General features: G+C 40.1%; 1 protein-coding gene across 2 annotated transcripts in view; it reads right to left on the bottom strand.

Moving 5' to 3' along the window:
* The window catches only part of ZNF236 (zinc finger protein 236), a 97,872-nt gene that overhangs the window by 65,833 nt on the left and 11,619 nt on the right, over window positions 1–20,420 (bottom strand). Inside the window, exons 6-11 of one of the 2 annotated variants that reach the window (XM_075270739.1) lie at window positions 14,561–14,733; window positions 11,496–11,642; window positions 10,325–10,396; window positions 5,658–5,864; window positions 3,350–3,563; window positions 2,571–2,849 (exon numbers count right to left, since the gene is read on the bottom strand). In XM_075270739.1, the coding sequence (XP_075126840.1) occupies window positions 2,571–2,849; window positions 3,350–3,563; window positions 5,658–5,864; window positions 10,325–10,396; window positions 11,496–11,642; window positions 14,561–14,733 (1,092 nt within the window). The remainder of the gene's footprint in view (window positions 1–2,570; window positions 2,850–3,349; window positions 3,564–5,657; window positions 5,865–10,324; window positions 10,397–11,495; window positions 11,643–14,560; window positions 14,734–20,420) is intronic. The other variant, XM_075270740.1, reaches the window with a different exon arrangement.

Raw genomic sequence — 20,420 nt, 5'->3', positions numbered from 1 at the left:
TATTAAATGGATAGGTTAGGATAGGTCAACAATATCTGATCAGTGGGTGTGTGACACTGGGGACTCCCACATATCAGCTCAATGAAGACACTGCAGTGCCTGGGTGAGAACTGCGGCTTCTTCACTGAATACTAGGCACAGCACCATACATTGTGTAGGGGTTGTGCTTGATATTTCTGCTCAGTCCATTTCACTTGAGTGGGATTGAGCCGCTGCTGCAACATGTAACTGATGAACATGATGTCACTGGTACAGTGAAGAGGCTTGGGTGCTCATGAGTGCCTCATCATGATCAGATATTGATGACCTATCTTAAGGGTACCATTTGAAGGGACCGCAGTGCTCATGCGAGTGATCTGACCCCACTGCATGCCATAGTATAGTGTACATTTATTGATATATTCTTTAGCCAATGGCAATGTGAGGCTGTGTGAGGATGGCATGGATGCAAAGTAATAAAAATAATCAATGTAAGTTCATATCCATTAACTGAGTTGACTTTCAGTCTTTTGGTTATTTTGCCCCGCCCTAACTCTCAGCATGCATTGCATCACAATAGCTAAGACAGTACACCATGAGCACTGCATATCCATCATGCCCAATGTTCCACTTTTATTTGGTTTACAATGTCTGTTTCTTCCCTTAACCGATTTAGCTCTGCATCAAATGCCTGAACTTTTGTTTTACAAAATGGACCTGTCAAAATACAGTAAGTAAAAAAATTACCCATATTGAATAAAAAGGTAGAAGCGATAGACACCTAACAATTTTGGTTTACCAAAGCTGGAATTGGATAGATGTACTTTATGCAATCTATTCCTATCACACAGTTCACTCTCCAGCATGATTTTATACATGACACCATAATATAAGGGTATGCTGAAAGATCTCTCGCCATCTCACTTTCATCCCATGCTGTCTGACAGACTGATAGCATACTATTAAGGCTAATTAAATAATGTATTTTCTCTATAGCCATTGACATTATAATTCCATCAATCCTGGCTCTGTGGCCGAGAGCAAGGTTTTGAGAACTTCACGACGATTTGTAGTAGTCATTTTCTTCTTCATCACTACATCGTATACATACATTCATCTTTTTTATGATTACTGGAATTTTGTTAAAAGGGTAAGAGTGCGATAGAAGTCAAGCTTATTCAAATCTCTGTTGAGTCATTGATGGAAATAAAGTGGTTAACCCATGGCAGCAGGTACAATAGATTCTACTAGGGCACATACCCATTCTTGGTCAGGGGACCACGTTATCAGATTACCAATAATTTTAGTGTGGTATATACTGGTGCTTTAAAGAGGACCTTTCATGTCCTTGAGCACATGTGGTTTTATATACCGCTAGAAAGCAGACAGTGGACCGAATTCAGCGCACTGTCGGCTTTCCCGTTATATGCCCCAGGGGAAGAGATATCTGTTGTATTTGAGTACCGTCAAATAAGCGTGTGTTCACAAAGGGGAAACGGAACATTAATTTTAGGTGGACTTCCACCTTTCTGGCGTTCACTCGCTTATTAGATGAATGAGCCTAAACAGTGGAGTGGCTCACACTGCAGATTTTGTGGAGGAAACAACAACTGGATTCCACAGCGCGATCAAGCAGGAAACATATTTTGTTTGCATACAAAATCAATCTCTGATTCCCAATGAAAAAAATGGGAAGCAGATTTCTGCACCAATTTTGAGACGCACCACTGCAGACAATTCCACTTTGTGAGCATACCCCAAGTCTGCAGCTGCTGAGAGCCACAAATAAGGTAATGTACCTTCAGTTGCTGTGAACAATGGGGGTCACTAGTGATCAGGCACTAACCCTGCAGATAGCTGGTAAGTTCCAATATTAAAGTAACCACTTTCCAGCTATAAATAAACATTAAAATTCCCTGAATATTGTTGAAGTTATATAGTATTAAAGGTGTTTTCTCACCACTAATAATAGAATGAGGATATTTTGCTCCCCAGTCTAAATTGAGCGGCGGTCTGACAGCTCTGCGCCCCTCCATTCTTCTCAATTGGATCACAGGTTCCACTAAAATGAATGGAGAATGGACGGTACCTTTCCAAAAACAATTCCATTCAGACTAGGTAGCAAAACACCACGTGACAGATAATAAATATTTGATTGCTTAGAAATCAATGGCTTGGAACTGAACAACCTAAACAGAACAACAGTTTACTTTATGTGCTGATGTTCGATCGTGAAAATGATGGAAGCAGCCGAGTACAGCACACAACAGTGATTCTCAAGCTTATTACCTGGAAACCCTTAAATTATCACCTGGTGTAGAATAAGCATTATATTCCTCTTGGCGTGTTACCATACTTAAAACAACTCCATACCACATCACCCCATCCTCCTCCTCATCACCATCACGTACCTGGCTGTAAGACAATTGGATGGAGCAGGAGCCTCCATTCTCTGCCTCGGTATGACAAAACTTCACTCAGGCCCCAACCCTGAATTCTCTGCACAATTTCGACTAGACCCTATGTTTCAGGAACAAATATAAAACCTTCCTACTGACAAACAAAAATATATGAAGAGTTAAGCTACTTACCAGTATGCAGGCGGATGTGGACCTTTAAACTTCCAGAGGTAGAAAAGCACTTCATGCAGAACTCACACTTAAAAGCCTTAATGCCTGTGTGTGTCTTTATGTGAGCAGTGAGGGTGCTCTTCACAGCAAATGCCCTAAAGCACTGCATACACTTAAATGGCTTCTCGTGCGTGTGTATTCGAATGTGCCGGACCAAATCGCTGGGCTTCTTAAACTCCTTTTCACAGTAAGTACAAACATGCCACCGGACCCCACTTTCCTCTCGAACGGAACCTGAAACTGATGAGTGTCGAAAAGTCATGGTCAGTCATCTAGAAGAGCAGAAAAGTTTTTGTGCCATTCAAAACTATCTGAGAAGCAATCTTAGTTATTAATTCAGATGTGGAGCTCCAAGAAAATACTCATTGGGTATGGTGGGTCTTGCATTTTCTTGCAAGTTTTTAGTTGTGAAATCACAGCAATTACATTTCAAATGCCATCAATACTGTGATGTAAATATGAATTTCCTTAGAAATAATAATTCTGGAATTTTTTATGAATAATTTGACAACTGGGTGGAGTTTTCATGCATAGTCTGAGACTAATTAGTTATGATGGTTGTGGAGGGGACATGCCCCTTTGAGAAGGCAGAATAGTAATACCTAGTGCTCAATTCTCAAATATTCAAGAGGGATAACAGGAACAGCACACAACAAATAACAAGAGAACACAACAAATGTTATTAAGTGTGAACCAAATACCATATTACAATTCAGATAAGTCAGTAACCAATGTTTTACCTTGTGCAAATGAAGATTTCTTCTTAAAAATTCTTTTTTCAGGCTTCTCAATTTTGTCCTGATCTTCTGGCTCTATGGCAGGCCCTTGGTCACTGCAGTCCATCTGCTGACTCGATATACATTCGATTTCCTGAATGGTTGTCTTTCCTTGACTGGGATCACTAGGAAGTGGAGCAACTGGTATTGATGACAGCCCGCTGTTTTCTAAAGCTTGCTAACATGACAGTATCAAAAAAAGAGAAAGTTCTATAATCAGTCAATTCTCTCCTATTGGAATGAAAAATAATACTCTGCAAGAGAATATCAACATGCAAGAGGGCTGGCCGCACAGCTATAGACACAGACTTAGTTTTTGGGTAGAGTCGGAGTTGGTAGAAAACTACTGACTTTCAATTCCAGCCTCAAAATAAATTAGGAAAATATTTAATATATTAGAAAAAATTTAGAAATCTTAGTTATATAAGTATGTATTCAGTCTATTTGACCAATTTTACACCACACTATCCTATGGCATAATGAGGAATGACTAGCTGCGCTATGCTGTAAATGTATGGTGTTGGCTCAGGAGCTGGACAGGTGCCAAGAGCAGTGGGTTTCAGCTGTAATGTAGTTTCAGTAGCTGGAAATTGAAGAGAACTTTAAATTTTGGGCATCTAACCCCTTAGATGCCATAGTCACCATTGACAGCAGCATCTAAACTAGTTACTCACAGCAGTTACCCCTATCACCACCCCTGCAATAGGGGCCAGTGGTCTGCAGTGGGGTGTATGGTTGTGCTTACATCCAAATCATGTTTCAATGCTTGTTTAAAGATTCAGACACTTTCTTATAGAACTGCTGCCTTCAACAGTGGCACTGCACTACTTTATTTTTGGAGAAAGACAGCTAAACTGCATACTGTTTCCCCAGAGGAGTATTGCATGCCAGTAAGTCTCCTTCGACCTTTCTGGTGTTCTCCTAAGGAGAGACAGTAGCCCACAGACTCGCTATGAAAAAACAGCTACTTATGGAGGAGGCAGAGTTGAAGACAATTGACTATGCCACCAGATCAGAAGTGCCAGTAGTTCTTTTTCATGTTGAATTAGGGATACAGTTGCTGTCCCGTTGGTGGAGATAGGGTCCCGCCCCGTCCAAATGGTAAGTAATAGAGCTCCACACGTAGATTGTGTTCAAAGGTAATTTATTGTAGAGTACTTTCGGTCTTTTTTCAACCTTCCTCAGACTCTGTTAATGCAGTAGTCCACAGGCTAGTGTATAGGGGGTTAATTCAGTGTACCTCCCGCCCGTCCAGGCCCGCATAGGGTTAATCCAGTGGTAGTAAAAAGCAAAATAATGCAGAGATGCGCAGCAGGGAAGTGCCTATGGCGAGGTGAAAGATGCGGGCCCGGACCCTATGCGGGCCCGGACGGGCGGGAGGTACACTGAATTAACCCCCTATACACTAGCCTGTGGACTACTGCATTAACAGAGTCTGAGGAAGGTCGAAAAAAGACCGAAAGTACTCTACAATAAATTACCTTTGAACACAATCTACGTGTGGAGCTCTATTACTTACCAGTAGTTCTTTTTCATTTTCAATGACTTGTACAGAAACTTTTCTGTTGCTGCTAGGGCTCGCTGTGGGTGAGATTACCAATAAAAAGTCCTATATAGCTTCCATGATTTCATTCCCCTCTAACTGCTGCCTTCATTTACAGCTGCATGACCCTCCATTACATTTTATAAGGCAGCACTTCAATTCCTGTACTATTCTGTTCCTCACGGACTCTGCACAACCTGCAGCAGAGCATGTAAAAGACAACTACCTAAGGGACAAGAAGGGGGGGAATGTCAGGGAACAGTGGAGAAAACAGGAGCAAGATGTGTGACATTAGCCAGTGGAGATAGCCATGTGTTCAGTGTATGGGATGTCACACAAGCAGAGTACCATAATCTCGTGACTGTATGCGAGATGCGCTTACAGACACATTTCACCTTTGTGATAAATTTTAGCTGAAACATTTTTAAATGATCAAAAAACCCCTTCAAGATCTTTATGAATAAAGGGATCAAAAAAACTGAATATCATACAAGCCTTTAATTTAGAATAACCAGAACATGGAATCGAGTAAGACATCTGACTAAGACCATAGATCTGAAAGCAAATGTAATTGAATGGTCCAGTATTAAAATGTAACTTAATAAATCAGTATAAACTAGCGAAACTTAAACACACACATCACACCAGAATATAATGCAGGTAGGGGCCACTTATACGGCGGACTTGGGTATTACTTGTTCTGAAATCACTTTTGCCTTTTCAACACACCTGTAAAATGTCTCGATTAATCCCCACCGCAATGTTCAATGGTTGCCCCGATTGTTGATTCTGATGACTTTCTATAGACACTGGCTCAGCCAGCTCTAAAATCTGCTCGATAACATCTGTCACAACCGGCTGCTGTCCTTGTTGCCCAGAAGCTGAGACACTTGCTGTGTCTGTCTGAGCTGGCACCGGGCGAAAAACTACTGCCTGCTGGAAGAAATAATCACTATTAAATGCCAACTTGTTTGATCAGAAAAAAAAAAAAAAAGAAAACTATAGAAGACATACAGAAAGCTAAAATGAAAGCCTTGTCAATTAACCATGTAGCCAAGTAAATAAAGATGTATATTATAAAAGCGGGAAAGAAAAGAAAAATGGGCAAATTAAAACATAGAAAGCACTTGTGCACAAGCCTGGCATATGTATGTATCCCTTGGCTAGCCTGCTATGCCCATATATTGGTTGCATTTGCTCTCTATGTGACTTATTCTGTTTTGAGTCTTTTAAATTCCATTTAATCCTTTTTATTTAGACTGAAAGGGAAGCTTTTCCATGTTCCACCAGCTGTGCTAGGAAGGAATTTACATGGAATTTACTTCCATCTACAAGGTTTAACCTTTATTTATACAAGGAATCTAGATGTGATTAACAAATAAGGAACAACTAGTGACGCACAGGAGACTTCTTCAAAGCCCAACAAATTTACCGTTATTTAGGCTAGAAAGCAAAATTAAGGGCTGAAATCAATGCCAGCTCCCAGCTGGTATAGATATCAAGGTCTGGTACATGGACCACTTGAGAGGCTCCAAATTGAGGAAAAGGCTTATGCTTGAATCTCATCCTGCGGCTGCCGGTGATAAAGACTGGTATACTACACTCCAGTCTTAAAGGGAGTCTATCATTGCCTAAATTGTTTTTTAAATAAGCATATATTTGCATAGCCTTTAGAAAGGCTATTCTAGGCATACTTGTCTTATCTTGATCCTTGCAGCCATTTTTGAATTAAACCGGTTTTCTTCATATGTAAATTAACCTTCACAGAGCACTGCGGGTGTTATCCGTGTGCCCTGAGCACAGCTACATCATCAGCCACCTCCGTTTCATCCTGCCTCCTACTTCACAATTAAAATCTCGTACATCTGCTGTATGTGACTAGCTGCTCTGGAAGCAGTGAAGAGGTGTAGAAGAAGGGATCGTCTTCCAAGAAGGGAGCGGTGAGAAACGAAGGTGGCTGATGACACAGGGGTGCTCAGGACACAGGGAAAACACCCCACGGTGCTCCCTTAAGATATGCTTATTTAAATAACGATCTAGGCAATGATAGACTCTCTTTAAAAAAAACTGGCCATGATAATTTAAGCAAGGTGTATAGCTGAAGAAAACAGGTAAACACGGAAATTCAGCAGCATGGTGGGCAGTGATGTTGTTCTGCTTCAGCTTCAAAACAGAATTACAAAGTGGAGTGACATCTCAAACCCACAGTGATAAAACTAAAGGTATGCTTCTGCTCCTATTAAAAGCCCATAAATAGCACTACTTACTGTTTTGAAGTTTTAACTCAAAATTGTTAAAAGCAGAGTTTAAACAAGTCGTACTAAAGTTTAAATTTATTATATATCCACAGGATCAGTGTCTGAGCTTGAGACCCCCACTGATCAAGCAAATGGAGAACCGGAGTCATCCCACACGAATAGTGTAGTGACGGAGTATGTGTGCTACATTCACTTCTAAGGAACTGGCAAAGAGAAATATAGAATGCCCTGCTAATTATACATTTATTAGTGGAGTGGCAGGGGAACATGGGAACCTGTGTTTGTGATCTGGCAGTCAGACCCCCACTAATCAGAAACTGTGGATAGGTCATCAGCATAAAGGGGTTATCCAGATCTATGATATTAAGCTCCACATCCACTGCTCAGGCAGTGACATCATGTTCATTCATGGTCATGCTTGCTCGTTCAGTCCCAGAGGAGTGACCTGAAGCTCCTGGGCACCTATGCAAAATATGTAACAGGCCTTCAATTTACCATTTGAGGCTTGAAGGCCCGGTGGTAGTGGTTGCTAAGTCTGCAACTCCTTATAGCTATGCCCCTGCTCAGTCCCATTTGAATGAACACCAACCTCAGCCACTAAACAATGTACAACGCTGTGAAGAAGCCAAAGCAATCATTATCATAGTCCCAAAAAACCCCTTTAAATCTTGGTACAACTCCATTAAATATTGACAAGTGAAAAACAGTAAGATTGTTTTTTCATGTCATTTTGTTCCTAGCCACTGTGACATTTATTCCTATAATTGACTTCTACCGAGAACTTTAGATGCGCCATTACGTTTGGTTTCAAAATCAGATATTAACAAGGCTTAAAATGAGAACGAGTAGAAGCAATTTATCTCGTAATTGTAAGCGTCTGCAAAAGTGTTATTTAAACTGCCAAATTCTGTCCCCATTATATTATTCCTGCTAATAGGCAATCTGCCTCGGAAACAGAATCACAAGTACGACTCAGAAATATGCAATTTAGCGTAGTTAGCGTATCTGGTGTCTGAATGAACTTTTCAGGAGAAGCTGTTATATGTGTATATGACATGTGTCTGAATCATGAGACTTTAGAGCTGTCTCCAGAAAGATAGAACAGAGATTTTCAGAGTGAAAGTCCTTTAGCAGAGGCAGGGAGGGGGACTATGGAGGAAGGCTAATAAGAGCAAAAAGAGGCAAGTTTCGTATAATCACCTTTACTATACGTTTATGCAAAGTTTGTTAAAAATACAGTGTCTTCTGAAAATGATGTCGAAAAAGAGCAGGGCACTTCAGTATTCAGGATTATTTTTATTTACAATTTCCTAATACTAAAACAAGGAACATTTGTGTGAGGGCTATAGGCATTATGTATTACACAAATGTAACTTATCTTTGGTGTTACGGTTTAGTAATGTTACCAGTTGATGATGTTTCCATTCATATCAGTCTGTCTTGGCAGTACCAGAATGTATAGGGAAATACAACCTTTGAAAAGGGTAATGATAACAACAAGATCTCTATTTCTTTAAAGAAATGGCAACAACAAAGTAATGGCTATAAACAAGAATATTGTTATTCCATAGGGAATGCTAGAATTATGCGAAAAACAATTGGAGAAGAGAGTTACTGTTATACAACTTAGTGCCACAGTCATTTTTTTTTTGTTTTAGATTTTTTCATCTCTCCTATCCAAAAGACATACATTTTTTTTCCCTCCATATACTTGTACAGCTGAACTTCTTTTTCAGAAGACAAGCTGTAATTTTTAATGCAACACCTGTCTATTGCAGGGGTCGGCATTACACAGCACATGAGACATATTTAACTGGCATGGCAGCCCGCACACTGCTAGCCCTGGATCCTCATTTATTAAATGTAGATAGAGAACCTTTTTGCAAGCCTTTACTACTGCAGTGTAAAGGATGCTGCCTCTTTTTTTTTTTTTGCCATCTTCTCAGTCTAGAGAGGTCTCGTGTGCCTCTCCCATAGACTATAATGGGGTCTGCTGGGTTTCTGCCGAAAAGGGCAGAAAATGCGTAGAAAAATACGCTGCTTGCAGAACTTTTCTCTCCACATTTTTAAAGCAGAATCCCCAGGCGGAGACCGGGCGCAGGTGCGAACCTAGCGTAACCTGCAATATTTTCTGCACCCGTACGAAAATATTCTAAGGAAACATTTGAAGTACAATTTGTCTTGCAAAAAAACAAGCTCTCATATTTATAATATATTGTGTGCTGGAGTCCCAGTATATCTCCCCCAGGTTTCTAACATTTGTGTGGTTCAGGGTGGGTCTTGATTAGGTCTCAGCCCCAGGTGTGGGTCCTGGGCTTGTTACTGGACCATAAAAGGTTGCAGAGCCTGCACTTCAGGGCAGATCCTGGGAGGAGAGGAGGCTGGGTCTGTCTCGAAATTCTGAGAGTCTGGAGACAACGTACTGTGCAATTTTATTTGTTCGTGTGGCTGGTAGTAAGCCACACGAATAGTTAGCGTTATACTGTTTAGTTAGTGCTCGGATGAGCAGGGTTTTGACTTTTTTTTTTTTTACTGAAACTAAAGCTGGTTTTTATTTTTCTTATTTTGTACCCGAAGTGAAGGTTTATTTATTTTTGCTGTTTTTCCAAATACACCTGCCTGCACCAGACATTGTGTCCCATATATATATATATATACTCACAGAAAAATAAAACAGTTATGGCTTTTGTAAGGCAGGGAGCCAAAAAAAAAAAAAATGAAAATGGCTGTGTACTGTAAGGGTTAAAGCAAGTGAAAGTACAAAAGCCAAGTATTCACTTCTGCACTATATGCTGTATAATATAAATGCTTAGTTGTTAAATGGAAGTAATGAAGAGAAAGTTATCATGGAATAAAACTACAAAGAAACTTCAGAGGACTACTTAATTTCACTTGTTTGCGTGATTGCTTGCGGGTATGAATGCTCCTAGAAAGAATGGAAGAAGCGAGCAATTGATTGGAAGAGCAAGAAAAGTGTAATCAGCACAGAAATTCATTTTATCTCAGACCTTGTAAAACGAAAAGCCAGAAGTTTATAAAACATCCATTCGATGTAAGCGATCAACAAAGCAGAAGAAGGCAGATGGGGAAAGGATGGACAGCTATCATGTACATTTCTTTTAAATTTATGGTACTTACATTTTTCCATTTTTCATCAGAGGATTGCTGCATAAGATTTGTATCAGATATCGCAGATGGCTGGGATGTATCCTTAAATGAGAGATATTAATACATGAAATATCAATCTACATTAAATTTACGATGATCTATGGTAGTCAAAAAACTAAATAAACTACAAAATACTTTGTGGCCCACTCTGTTTTAGTAAAACACAGGTATCATGTTGTTACAGAGACCCCTTGTGGCTTAGGAATATGAGTTTTATGCAATAACATTTTTGCAGTATTAGAAAGCCCTATTTCATGTATTCAATTAAATTTCCAAGTTGATAGAAAGAGGCTAATGGATTAGCACAAGACAATTTTATTGGCTGATTTGTTTTTCAGTCATCTAGTTTTTAGGCACCATTCATATGGTTGAATTTGCTGCTGATTTTGAGGAGGAGTCTGCCGCCAAATCAGTATCAGATTCCAACTTTAGTTTGCCCCCCAATGAATTAAATGGGAGGCAGAGATCGCAGCAGGACGCTGAAAATAATAAGTATCCTGCTCAATCTTGCCAGAGATTCTGTAGCTCGAGACTCCTTGCTGATAAGGCCCATTCATCGAAGACTGATCAGCAGCTTCCGTCAATGCTCGATTTGGGCATTCTGTTGTGGGAAGCTGGGAGGGCGAAAATGAATAGGAATCTGAGACAGATGTCCACTCAAATTCCTCTTTATTTACCAATGACTGAATTGGTAAGAGGCCAGAGACTGAATTGACCATTGCTCTCTCAATCAGCAAATCCCATCCCCACGTTGTGGTAAAACACACACAGTGTATGTCTATTATACCTACAGTACATAAACGCTGGCAGTTTTCCCATAAGTATAACTGAAGCAGAAAGTCCGCAGATGAAACCTTTGTGAACTTTCTGTGAAAAGTACTGCGGGAAAAACCCTGATGTGCTGTTGCCACTGTTTTTCTCGCAGCACTTTTTTGCTGGGGGACACCACGTGGTGCCTTAGCCTAAGTTTTCTCCTCAAGTGACATACAGAGTATGTTTATTACTGTAACGTGCTCTGTAACATGGCGGTAGTAGCTGATTATAATTGGGATGAAGTTTTAGACTATTCAACTTTGCAAAAGTCAATACCCATGAATAAAAGCTGACCATAACCATAAAACACATAAAAACATAAATTTACCATTGTCACATGTGAAGTTGTTCCAGTGGAAGAAGGTGCAGCCTGGGATCCCAATACATGCATTTTACTAATATGAGTATTGAGACTGCCCAGGCTCTTAAATACACAGCTACAATCTGTGCAATGATAGGTAACGCCATTCTTCACCTAAAATATAAGCATAAAAAAGTTACATTTCAAGTCATTAGGATATAAGGTATGTGCAAAAAAATTACATACACCTTTATAGACATTATACCTACAATTCTACCGCTTGCCTTAATACTATTATGGAGTTAAGGTGTTATCCCAGTTGAAACCCCTTTTGCAATAGCAAACAGCTGTCTATTGCAGGTTTGGATGCCAAAACTCTTGAATATAAACAATTATTTAAAGGGAGTCTGTCAGCAGGAAAATCAGTATCAAACTAATCACTTTGTAGGGCTGCTTCTAGACTATAATGGGGTCCGTGTGCTTACCGCCAGATCTCCGCAGAGATCGTGCGGACAGGAAAGTAGTTCCCAATCCATTATAGTCTATGGGGTCCGTGTGCTTTTACAGCACAGTGCTTGCAATTGCGTTTGTATTCCGTTTGCGAGGTCTCCATGAGGAGTCTCCCAGGACAGAATACAAAAGCAGATGTGAACCAACCCTAAGCTGAAAAGGGATTTGGGACATGTCTGCTGCCAGGGCTGGTTATATACAGCAAAGTGTGAAGCCCCAATAAGAGAAGAAACATCCCTAAAGCCCTTTTAGGCTAATCTGAATAAGAATAAAATTCAGATTTTCATGAAAATGAAGCTGCATGCCAGAATAAGAAAGGCATATTTGGAAAATGTACAAGGGGCCCTACACGGTACTTTGATTAATGGACACACACTTTCTTGTGGCTCTCCACTTTGTCAAACAGAGGGGAGTCTACTGTTCAGCATGAGTACAACCCTTTTCACGTCTGGTGGCCTGAAACCACTATTACAGTGGGATTACTGTACACATTTATTATGGAGCTAAATCGGAGGTGTCTGCAAACTTTTTTTTTTTTAGTGGGCTCTCTAGTGGCGACTGCAGGCAGCTGGAATTTTAGTATGTAACTCTATATCTGTGTTAGAAAAAGGGGATTTGGACCTCTGTATCAGACAACAAAGCCTAGAAATACACAATTTATAACATGAAATGGCAGAGCATTTAGAATCTAAAACAAATGGTGTTAAGGAGGGGAAAACAATTTACAATACAGTGAACATGATACAGGTTTTCTGGTAAAGCAAATACTAACTTATTTTAATGTAATCAAAAATCTTTACCGTTTGCCTTCTGCAGCCAGTATGCATTCTCACACGTTGTAGGCTGCTTAGTCTTGTTCACTATAAAATCTGATGTCTAATGTCTATAGCACCTCTGTCCGATCTCCTCAACACGAAAAGCAAGCTGACATCCCTCCATTTTATTTAGTTACAAAGATGTCAGCTTAGACAGCAGGAATGCAACGGGAGAGGCTAAACAAGTCATCAGAGAACATACTATACAGAAGAAAAACTGAGCAGCCTTCAATATTTAAAAAAAAATTTTTTTTTACAAATATGTTTTTTTTACCCAATATTGCATCCAATGCAGTAAATACAAAATTACTCCAAAGGGTATTCATATGCTTTAAAAGGGGTGTTCTGCTAATTATGATCTCCTATCTAATTGGTGGGGATCCGACTGCTGGGGCGAGGGATGTGCAATTAATTCCATTAACTGAATTCTGAATCATGAAGCTGCTGGCCTGGAGTCTGATATATTTCATATCTCTTGGCTTAGCCTGGAGTCTGATATCTTTCATATCTCTAGGCCTGGCCTAGAATCTGATATCTTTCATAAATCTAGGCCTGGCCTGGAGTCTGATATCTTTCATATCACTAGGCCTGGCCTAGAGTCTGATATATTTAATATCTCTAGGCCTGGCCTGGAGTCTGATATCTTTCATATCACTAGGCCTGGCCTGGAGTCTGATATATTTCATATCTCTAGGCCTGGCCTGGAGTCTGATATCTTTCATATCACTAGGCCTGGCCTAGAGTCTGATATATTTCATATCTCTTGGCTTGGCCTGGAGTCTGATATCTTTCATATCTCTAGACCTGTCCTGGAGTCTGATATCTATCATATCTCTAGACCTGTCCTGGAGTCTGATACCTATCATTCAGGCTTTGTCCTCACGCAAACTATGATCAACAGCTTCTTCATTGTAGTCAATAGCTTGGTGGTAAAATGGGGAAGTCTGTATCAAATAAATCTGAGTCACTGTACTTTTCAGTTTATTTAAGCAAAAGCATTAAAATCGAGATTAAAACAAAAAAATAGATATTTTATTTTTAGGTAAAAATTGCCCAACCCTAACCGGGACCCCATACCAAACAAGAGAAAGGGGTCCCGTGTGCCCTTTATGCTGTAGTAACAGCAGGTCACAGGTGCACTTTAGTTCCTACAGACCACAATAGCTAGTGCTGTGATCCTCCACCTTCAAAGAGGAGACACAGGACCTGAATTCAGTCAGACCCCACCGATCAGACAGTTATCTCCTATCATCTGAATAGGGAAACACCCTTTAAAATCTCTTATAGCACAGTCCAGTGCTAGTAGATCACTGAACTTCTTTATTTTTTCCTTAAAAGTGTTAAAGTGAGGTTTTATAGCCCTGCTGTGTCCAGTACAGCCGGCACTGGGCGGACTGAAATAACAAAGTAGTCTACAGTGTTCAGGATTCTCCCAAGGGCATCTTTTTTAGACTGTATACCTTCTGAAGTATCCTCAGTAAATAAACTATACAGTACTGGAATATATATCATTTTCTCCATCATTATCATTAAGGTCTATTATATTTTATTTCCAACAATCCTGACACCTGCCTTGTCTACAAACTAAAATGTGGAAATGCATTCCTAAGCTTCTTGTGCTAGGATACATGTATACAGTGCTTACACTGATGCTATGGCTGCAGAATGACTAATGCTTCAGACAACATTATTTCTATCATTTCCTGCTGCCCCTTTTGTCAGATCACACTCCGAAAATAGATGGTAACTGGATGGCTGTATATTTACCTCTGAATGAACTCTCTGTATGTGAGACTGAAGATTGCCTTTCTGAGAAAATGCAGCTGGACAAAATGAACAGGCGTGAGGCTTCTCCCCTGTGTGCTTGACCATGTGTGTGGCCAGTGCCCCCTTTTGGTTAAAAGCTTTTCCACACAGGTTACATTTGAAGGGTCTTTCACCTAAAGAAGAAATAAAGACAATTCTTTAAGAAATACTAACAGACAGCTATCCAAAGGCAATGTTCATTTTTTACATAATTGAGTTTACAAAGTCAAAGTAAATGTTATGTATTCATTGAATACTGCAAACTGTCAGCATAACCAAGTATATACCACAAGTCTCAACATCAAGAAGAGCTTGTACGCTCCATAATGCTGCAGAAGCCATGCAATACTTGGCCATAATCCACAAAACTGCCATTATGCTCTCAGACATAAAAATACAACTTATTGTATTATTGTATACAAACTAATTGCAAGCTAAATTTGCCCGAAAAGTAGAATTTGTGACTAGAATGCACACTCAAGCAGGCCCCTTATTAAAACAAAATGTACACTCCAAAAAAACATAAGATGTGAGGAGTTCATGCATATCACACACATCTACATTCATATATGCATTTGTCTAAGAAACACAAAACCTTGCAGGAATGTACCAACAGTAGTAAACTGAGGATTTCATAATAAAATAATTCCATTCCCCTATACAAACTGTAAGATCAATAATTGTAAATCCCTAAACCTAGGCAATGTGATAATTACGGGCACGTTGAGCCAGGGTTTTTATACTGACTGCAAGATTTGGAGTCGGGAAGGAATTTTTTTCCCCTGAAATGGGGCAATTGGCATAAACCTCATGGGGTTTTTTGCCTTCCCCTGGATCAACACTGTAGGGTTATAGGTTGGACTTGATGGACTAATGTCTTTATCCAACCTCATCTACTATGTAACTATTATGCTACATAACTGATGAGGCTGACGTCATCTCTAGAGAACAGAAGAACACAGGTAGCAGCACCGGAGCCCAGGAGAACGGAGTAACATTGTTTGTTACTGTTATTCACCTCCCTAGTGCCTGAAGAGACCCCAGAGCATAATTGTAGATCATGGCTGATGAACCCCCAAAATTTCAGGAGGTCCATTACATAATTCTTAACAAAGGTTCCAAATGACGACTTATTTTAAGAACATTTACAAGTGTTCGTTACTTTGGGAGTACTCGGCTGGGGCGTTTTCTCACTAGGGGGTACTTCACTTGAAAAGTTTGTGAATCACTGACATAGACAAAGGCAGTAAGATAAAATGCAAAACAACCCATATGTCAACTTATAAAGTAGAACTTCAGTATCTTAAGCTGAACATATCACAATACACAGCGTGAATAGCTCAAAATTTGGACAACATTCAAAGATTTTTGTCCAGTATGTACAATCCTCAGATATAAGCATGGCCACCCTACGTTTAGTCGCTATTTGGAAGCTGCACACTGTTTCATAATTTATACATTTTGTTATCATGAAATGTTTTGTTAAAGAGCCAAATCAAAGGTCAGTTTTAATGCTGTCCAGAATACCCCGGGCTCCGTACAGGTCTTTTTTTATTTATACGTATTATAAGTGACCCATAGAAATATATTTTTCCTTTTCAGTTTTTTGGGACATTGTACTTCTATCGCTGGGTTCACACCAGTGCCTGAACTCCGTTTTCAGGTTTCCATCTTCCGCATGCAGAAGACGGAAACCTGTCATGCCAAGTCTGGCCATGAGCGCTGGTGAGCCTTTTATGTGCTCCGCGGCGAAACCGTTTTTTTGTTTGTTTTTTTAAACCGGACACAGAGTACTGCATGTCCGACTCTGTGTCCAGTTTTAAAAAAACGGTTTCGCCGCAGAGCGCATAAAACGCTCACCAGCGCACACAGCCAGAGACTTTTCAAGCCCATTCAAATGAATGGGCTTGAAACATGCCGGCAGGTTTCCATCTCCTGCCCCTGCTTTGTGCAGGAAACGGAAACCTAGTCCCGGGCGCAGATGTGAACGAGCCCTATACTGTAAGAATTAAGATTTTGGGGAGAAAACTATAGCAGGTTGCTATGTCAAGTCACCCCCTATCAACACGTTTTAGAATGATACAATGGGCTCTCAGTCTGTAGACCTCACTATAAGACAGAAAGCCCCTGAGATGAGCTCGGGTAGGCTCAGGCCAGCCATGGTCACTCTTACTTAAATGAATACTATGTTCCAGGGAAAATAATCGGAGGTCGGAGACCCATTGATCATAAATGTATCACCTTCCATTATAATTCTTGTGCCGTTCCAGGTTCTGCAGATTTCTGAAATACCTTGTATTCTAATTCCTCACCATTTGAGGTCACTGAAAGTGAATACTCATGTATTAAAAAATCACTAAAAACGGCATCAAAACTGCATGCAGTTTTTGCTGAAGCAGTTTTAACTGTGCACAGCTGTGCCATGTGAATGTAAGGCTAAGGTCCCACATATCAGCCCGAAGCAATAACACAGTTTTTCCCACACCGCTTTTCACAGAAAGTCTGCAGAGATTTCTGCTACGGCCAAACTGCGGCGTTTACTCCACCCTGGGCTCTGGTCTAAAGGTGGGCATATACTGCTTTTTCCCACAAAAATGCATTTCTAAAAGCTACATGCATCCATTTTAGTAGGAAAATAAAGCACTATATAAGTCCAACCTTAAAACTTAGACCTATTAGGTTCACTGGCTTTTCTGCATCTGTAAGTTAACAAAATTGTTCCTGTTCATTCGCAGCAAACAGAAATTATGAGAAGAGCAAGGAATTGCACAAATATATTAGAAAATCACAGCACCTGTTCCAAGCCTCAACTACCTTTTCAGTGAGATAATATTTCCTGATGTTGCTTCTGATCTTCCCACAAGTAAACTCAGATTGTGTTCCCTTGTTTTTGGGTTTAGATTTTATTACAAACACTTTCCATCCTGAACCTTATTTATACCTTTATCAGGTTTCTCTTCAAAGCTATCCGCACTAAGGATATGTTTTGTGCTTCAGACCCACCACTATATTTCTGATTCTTACGGCACTTGCTTTTGCTGCTCGCTGGCTGCACAATTGACTCACTGTGAGTGTCTGATATCAGGACCTCTAGATCATTCCTTTCTGAAGTCCAGGTGAACACTGAACTGCTAATAAATACTCAGAGAGAGCGCGTTCTTTTGCCCCAAGCAAATTATCTTACATTTGGAAACCTTGAATTGTAGTTTCCATTTTTTGGACCAATAAACCTAGGTCTACTTCTATGTTAAATACATAATTACGATCACAACTGATAAACTTGTGATGTGCGAATTCAGCCTTAGAGGCATATTAGGAAAGGTTTTTATTTTTACTATTGATTGATGTGGGAGATTAGAAACTACACACAAATATGTTCCATTTCTGCTTCGCTAGACAAGCATGGCCAAAAGTGTGCTTTAATCTTAATGAATATATCATTTTCAATGGATTCTAGCAACCCTATATTATGCAGAAGAGAGAACCTGACAAATATTTAAGGAAGAACTAACATAGCATAATGATCAGCTCTAAGTTACCAAAAACTGGAATTTTTAAAAAGCAAACTCGATTTATTTTTTCATGGGAGAAGGCTGACCTCTAGTGGCCGAAGAAGAAGAAAAAAAAAGGCAAAGCAACATCAAAACACTAATGTACTGAACTGAGACAGTTTAGCATTTTCTATCATAGTTTTCTCACAAATTCAACTGATTTGGTATTGAGCAAGCAATGTTATCACTTTGTACAGAACATCAAGATTATTATTATAAAAAAACACAGTATGTGTTAAACCAAGAAGTAAAGCCAGAAGAATGGAGGTGAGTAAAAACTACTTCCACATAAGTCTTAATTTAAAACACAGCGAGGGCCAATACACATATTGCTAAGAATATGGTAAGTCTGAACATTACCAGGCAGTCAACAACATGGCAACATTTCAAAAGAAAAAAAAAAAATCAGCAAAACTTTGAAGTAGTTTTTGCCACGGCGTTTCCGCTACATGAGGTCCTGGCCTAGGTTTTCTGGCCCAAATTACGTTTTCATACTGATAACGTATCGACAGAATAGGTCACCAGTATATGATCTGTACAGAGTCCAGGTGTATCAATCCCTATTGACAGCAATGTGAAGTCTCATTTTTTTCTGCTGCTCTTGAACAAATAAATATGTGTCTGATGTTATTTTCTAAAGCTGGAGAAACTTGTGCAGGTTACTGTAACATCATCCTTTTCTTGGTCAAAGTAAATGCTGGCAGTATGATTATCCAACATTTCCTTAAAAATGTTGGCTGTTATTTTTGGTAAATTGTAGAGAAAAAAATATATATTTGGTGTTGCTTGGCTCTCCTCGAAGATGCATGCATAGTTGGGTATAGACTGCTACACTGTACTTTCCATAGACCCACATATCATTCTTCAAGAATTTACAGAACAGGGAACAACTGCTGGGACTCCCATCAATGTTGAGAGCAGAGATGTCTTACTCCCCAGTGTGAATGGAGATGTGGTCAGAAGGGCGTACCCCTGCTATGTACATTTAAATGGGATTGATGGATATAGTCAAGCAATGAACATGTGTTGCACAGGGGATATGTTGCTTTGTTAGGAAAACCCCTTAAGGCTAAGGCCCAATGGGCTTTATACGCAGCACTAAAGCGTGAACGCATTGCGGTTCTTTCCGCAGCGCTTTTAAGAGAAAGTTCACAGAGTTTTCCTCTGCGGACTTTCTCTTAACATTATATCTATGGGAAAGCCGCTGGCGTTTCCGTAGATATAATTGACATGCTGCAATTTCAAAGCCGTAACGGCTTTGTAAATCGCAGCGTGTCTGCGCTGCAATCTTTTCCGCAAAGTGGGGATGGGATTCGCATGAATCCCATCCACTTTGCCTGCACTGTACAACACCGCGATTTTTCCTGCAGCGTCTCCGCTGCGGACAGATCGCGGTGTTTACGGCCCGTGGGGCCCCGGCCTAAGGCTCCATGTAGTATGTCGAAGCAAAAAAGCAATACAGCAAAAAACGCGGCTTTAACGCATCACACTTTTTCCCCCAGCGCTTTTCACAGAAAGCCTGCAGAGGTTTCCTGCTGTGATTTATAAAATACCAATGGTTTTGAAAATAGCAATGTGCCTGCTGTGTGTATTTTCCCACAATGTGTGGATGGAATTCGCTAAAATCCTATCCACTTTGCAGAGACTGTAAAACGCTGTGTTTTTGCTGCAGCATTTCTGCCACATTCAAACGCAGCATTTGCGCCACGCGGGGCCCTGGCTTTAAAAAGAACCTGTGTTTTTTCCATCTCAGCATCAACTTATGACCTTTGATATGGTGCCCCTCACTAAGATTTCTGTTGCTCAAAAGTCAAGTTAAAAACTTTCAAAAACACCTATTGGCATATGAAAATTTAGCTTGGCTAATCATGGGGGCGCAAAGTCGTTTCATGTAGTCATTGCCTTAAATCACACCCAGGGTAGCAAGACTGACAAGTCCCTCATCATCAGATGTCAGCGCGATATCCTACCAATCTGCTTGCTTCACAAGGTGTGATTTAGTGCAAAGGCTACATGACTAGATGAAGCTGCTCGCCACTCACTGACTAGTTAAAGGGAGTCTGTCAGCACCAGAAACCAATGCTAGTACCTTATAGTTCTCAGACCTGTCAGCACAGTGCTAGAATTTGGCAACTTAATTTTGATGAAGTTATTTCTATACAAATGAGTCAAAAGAGCATAGAAGGAGTGTTCTGGGGCGGCTGAGCATTGCAGCAAGATCTTCCTCATACCTAGGAGGAGGTTGGGCAAAGCTCCAATTTCATAATTTT

The sequence above is a fragment of the Leptodactylus fuscus genome, chromosome 4 (assembly GCF_031893055.1).
Source record: "Leptodactylus fuscus isolate aLepFus1 chromosome 4, aLepFus1.hap2, whole genome shotgun sequence".
Classification (NCBI taxonomy): Eukaryota; Metazoa; Chordata; class Amphibia; order Anura; family Leptodactylidae; genus Leptodactylus; species Leptodactylus fuscus.
The sequence above is the reverse complement of the archived record's forward strand: the minus strand, read 5'-3'. Positions and strand labels throughout refer to the sequence as shown.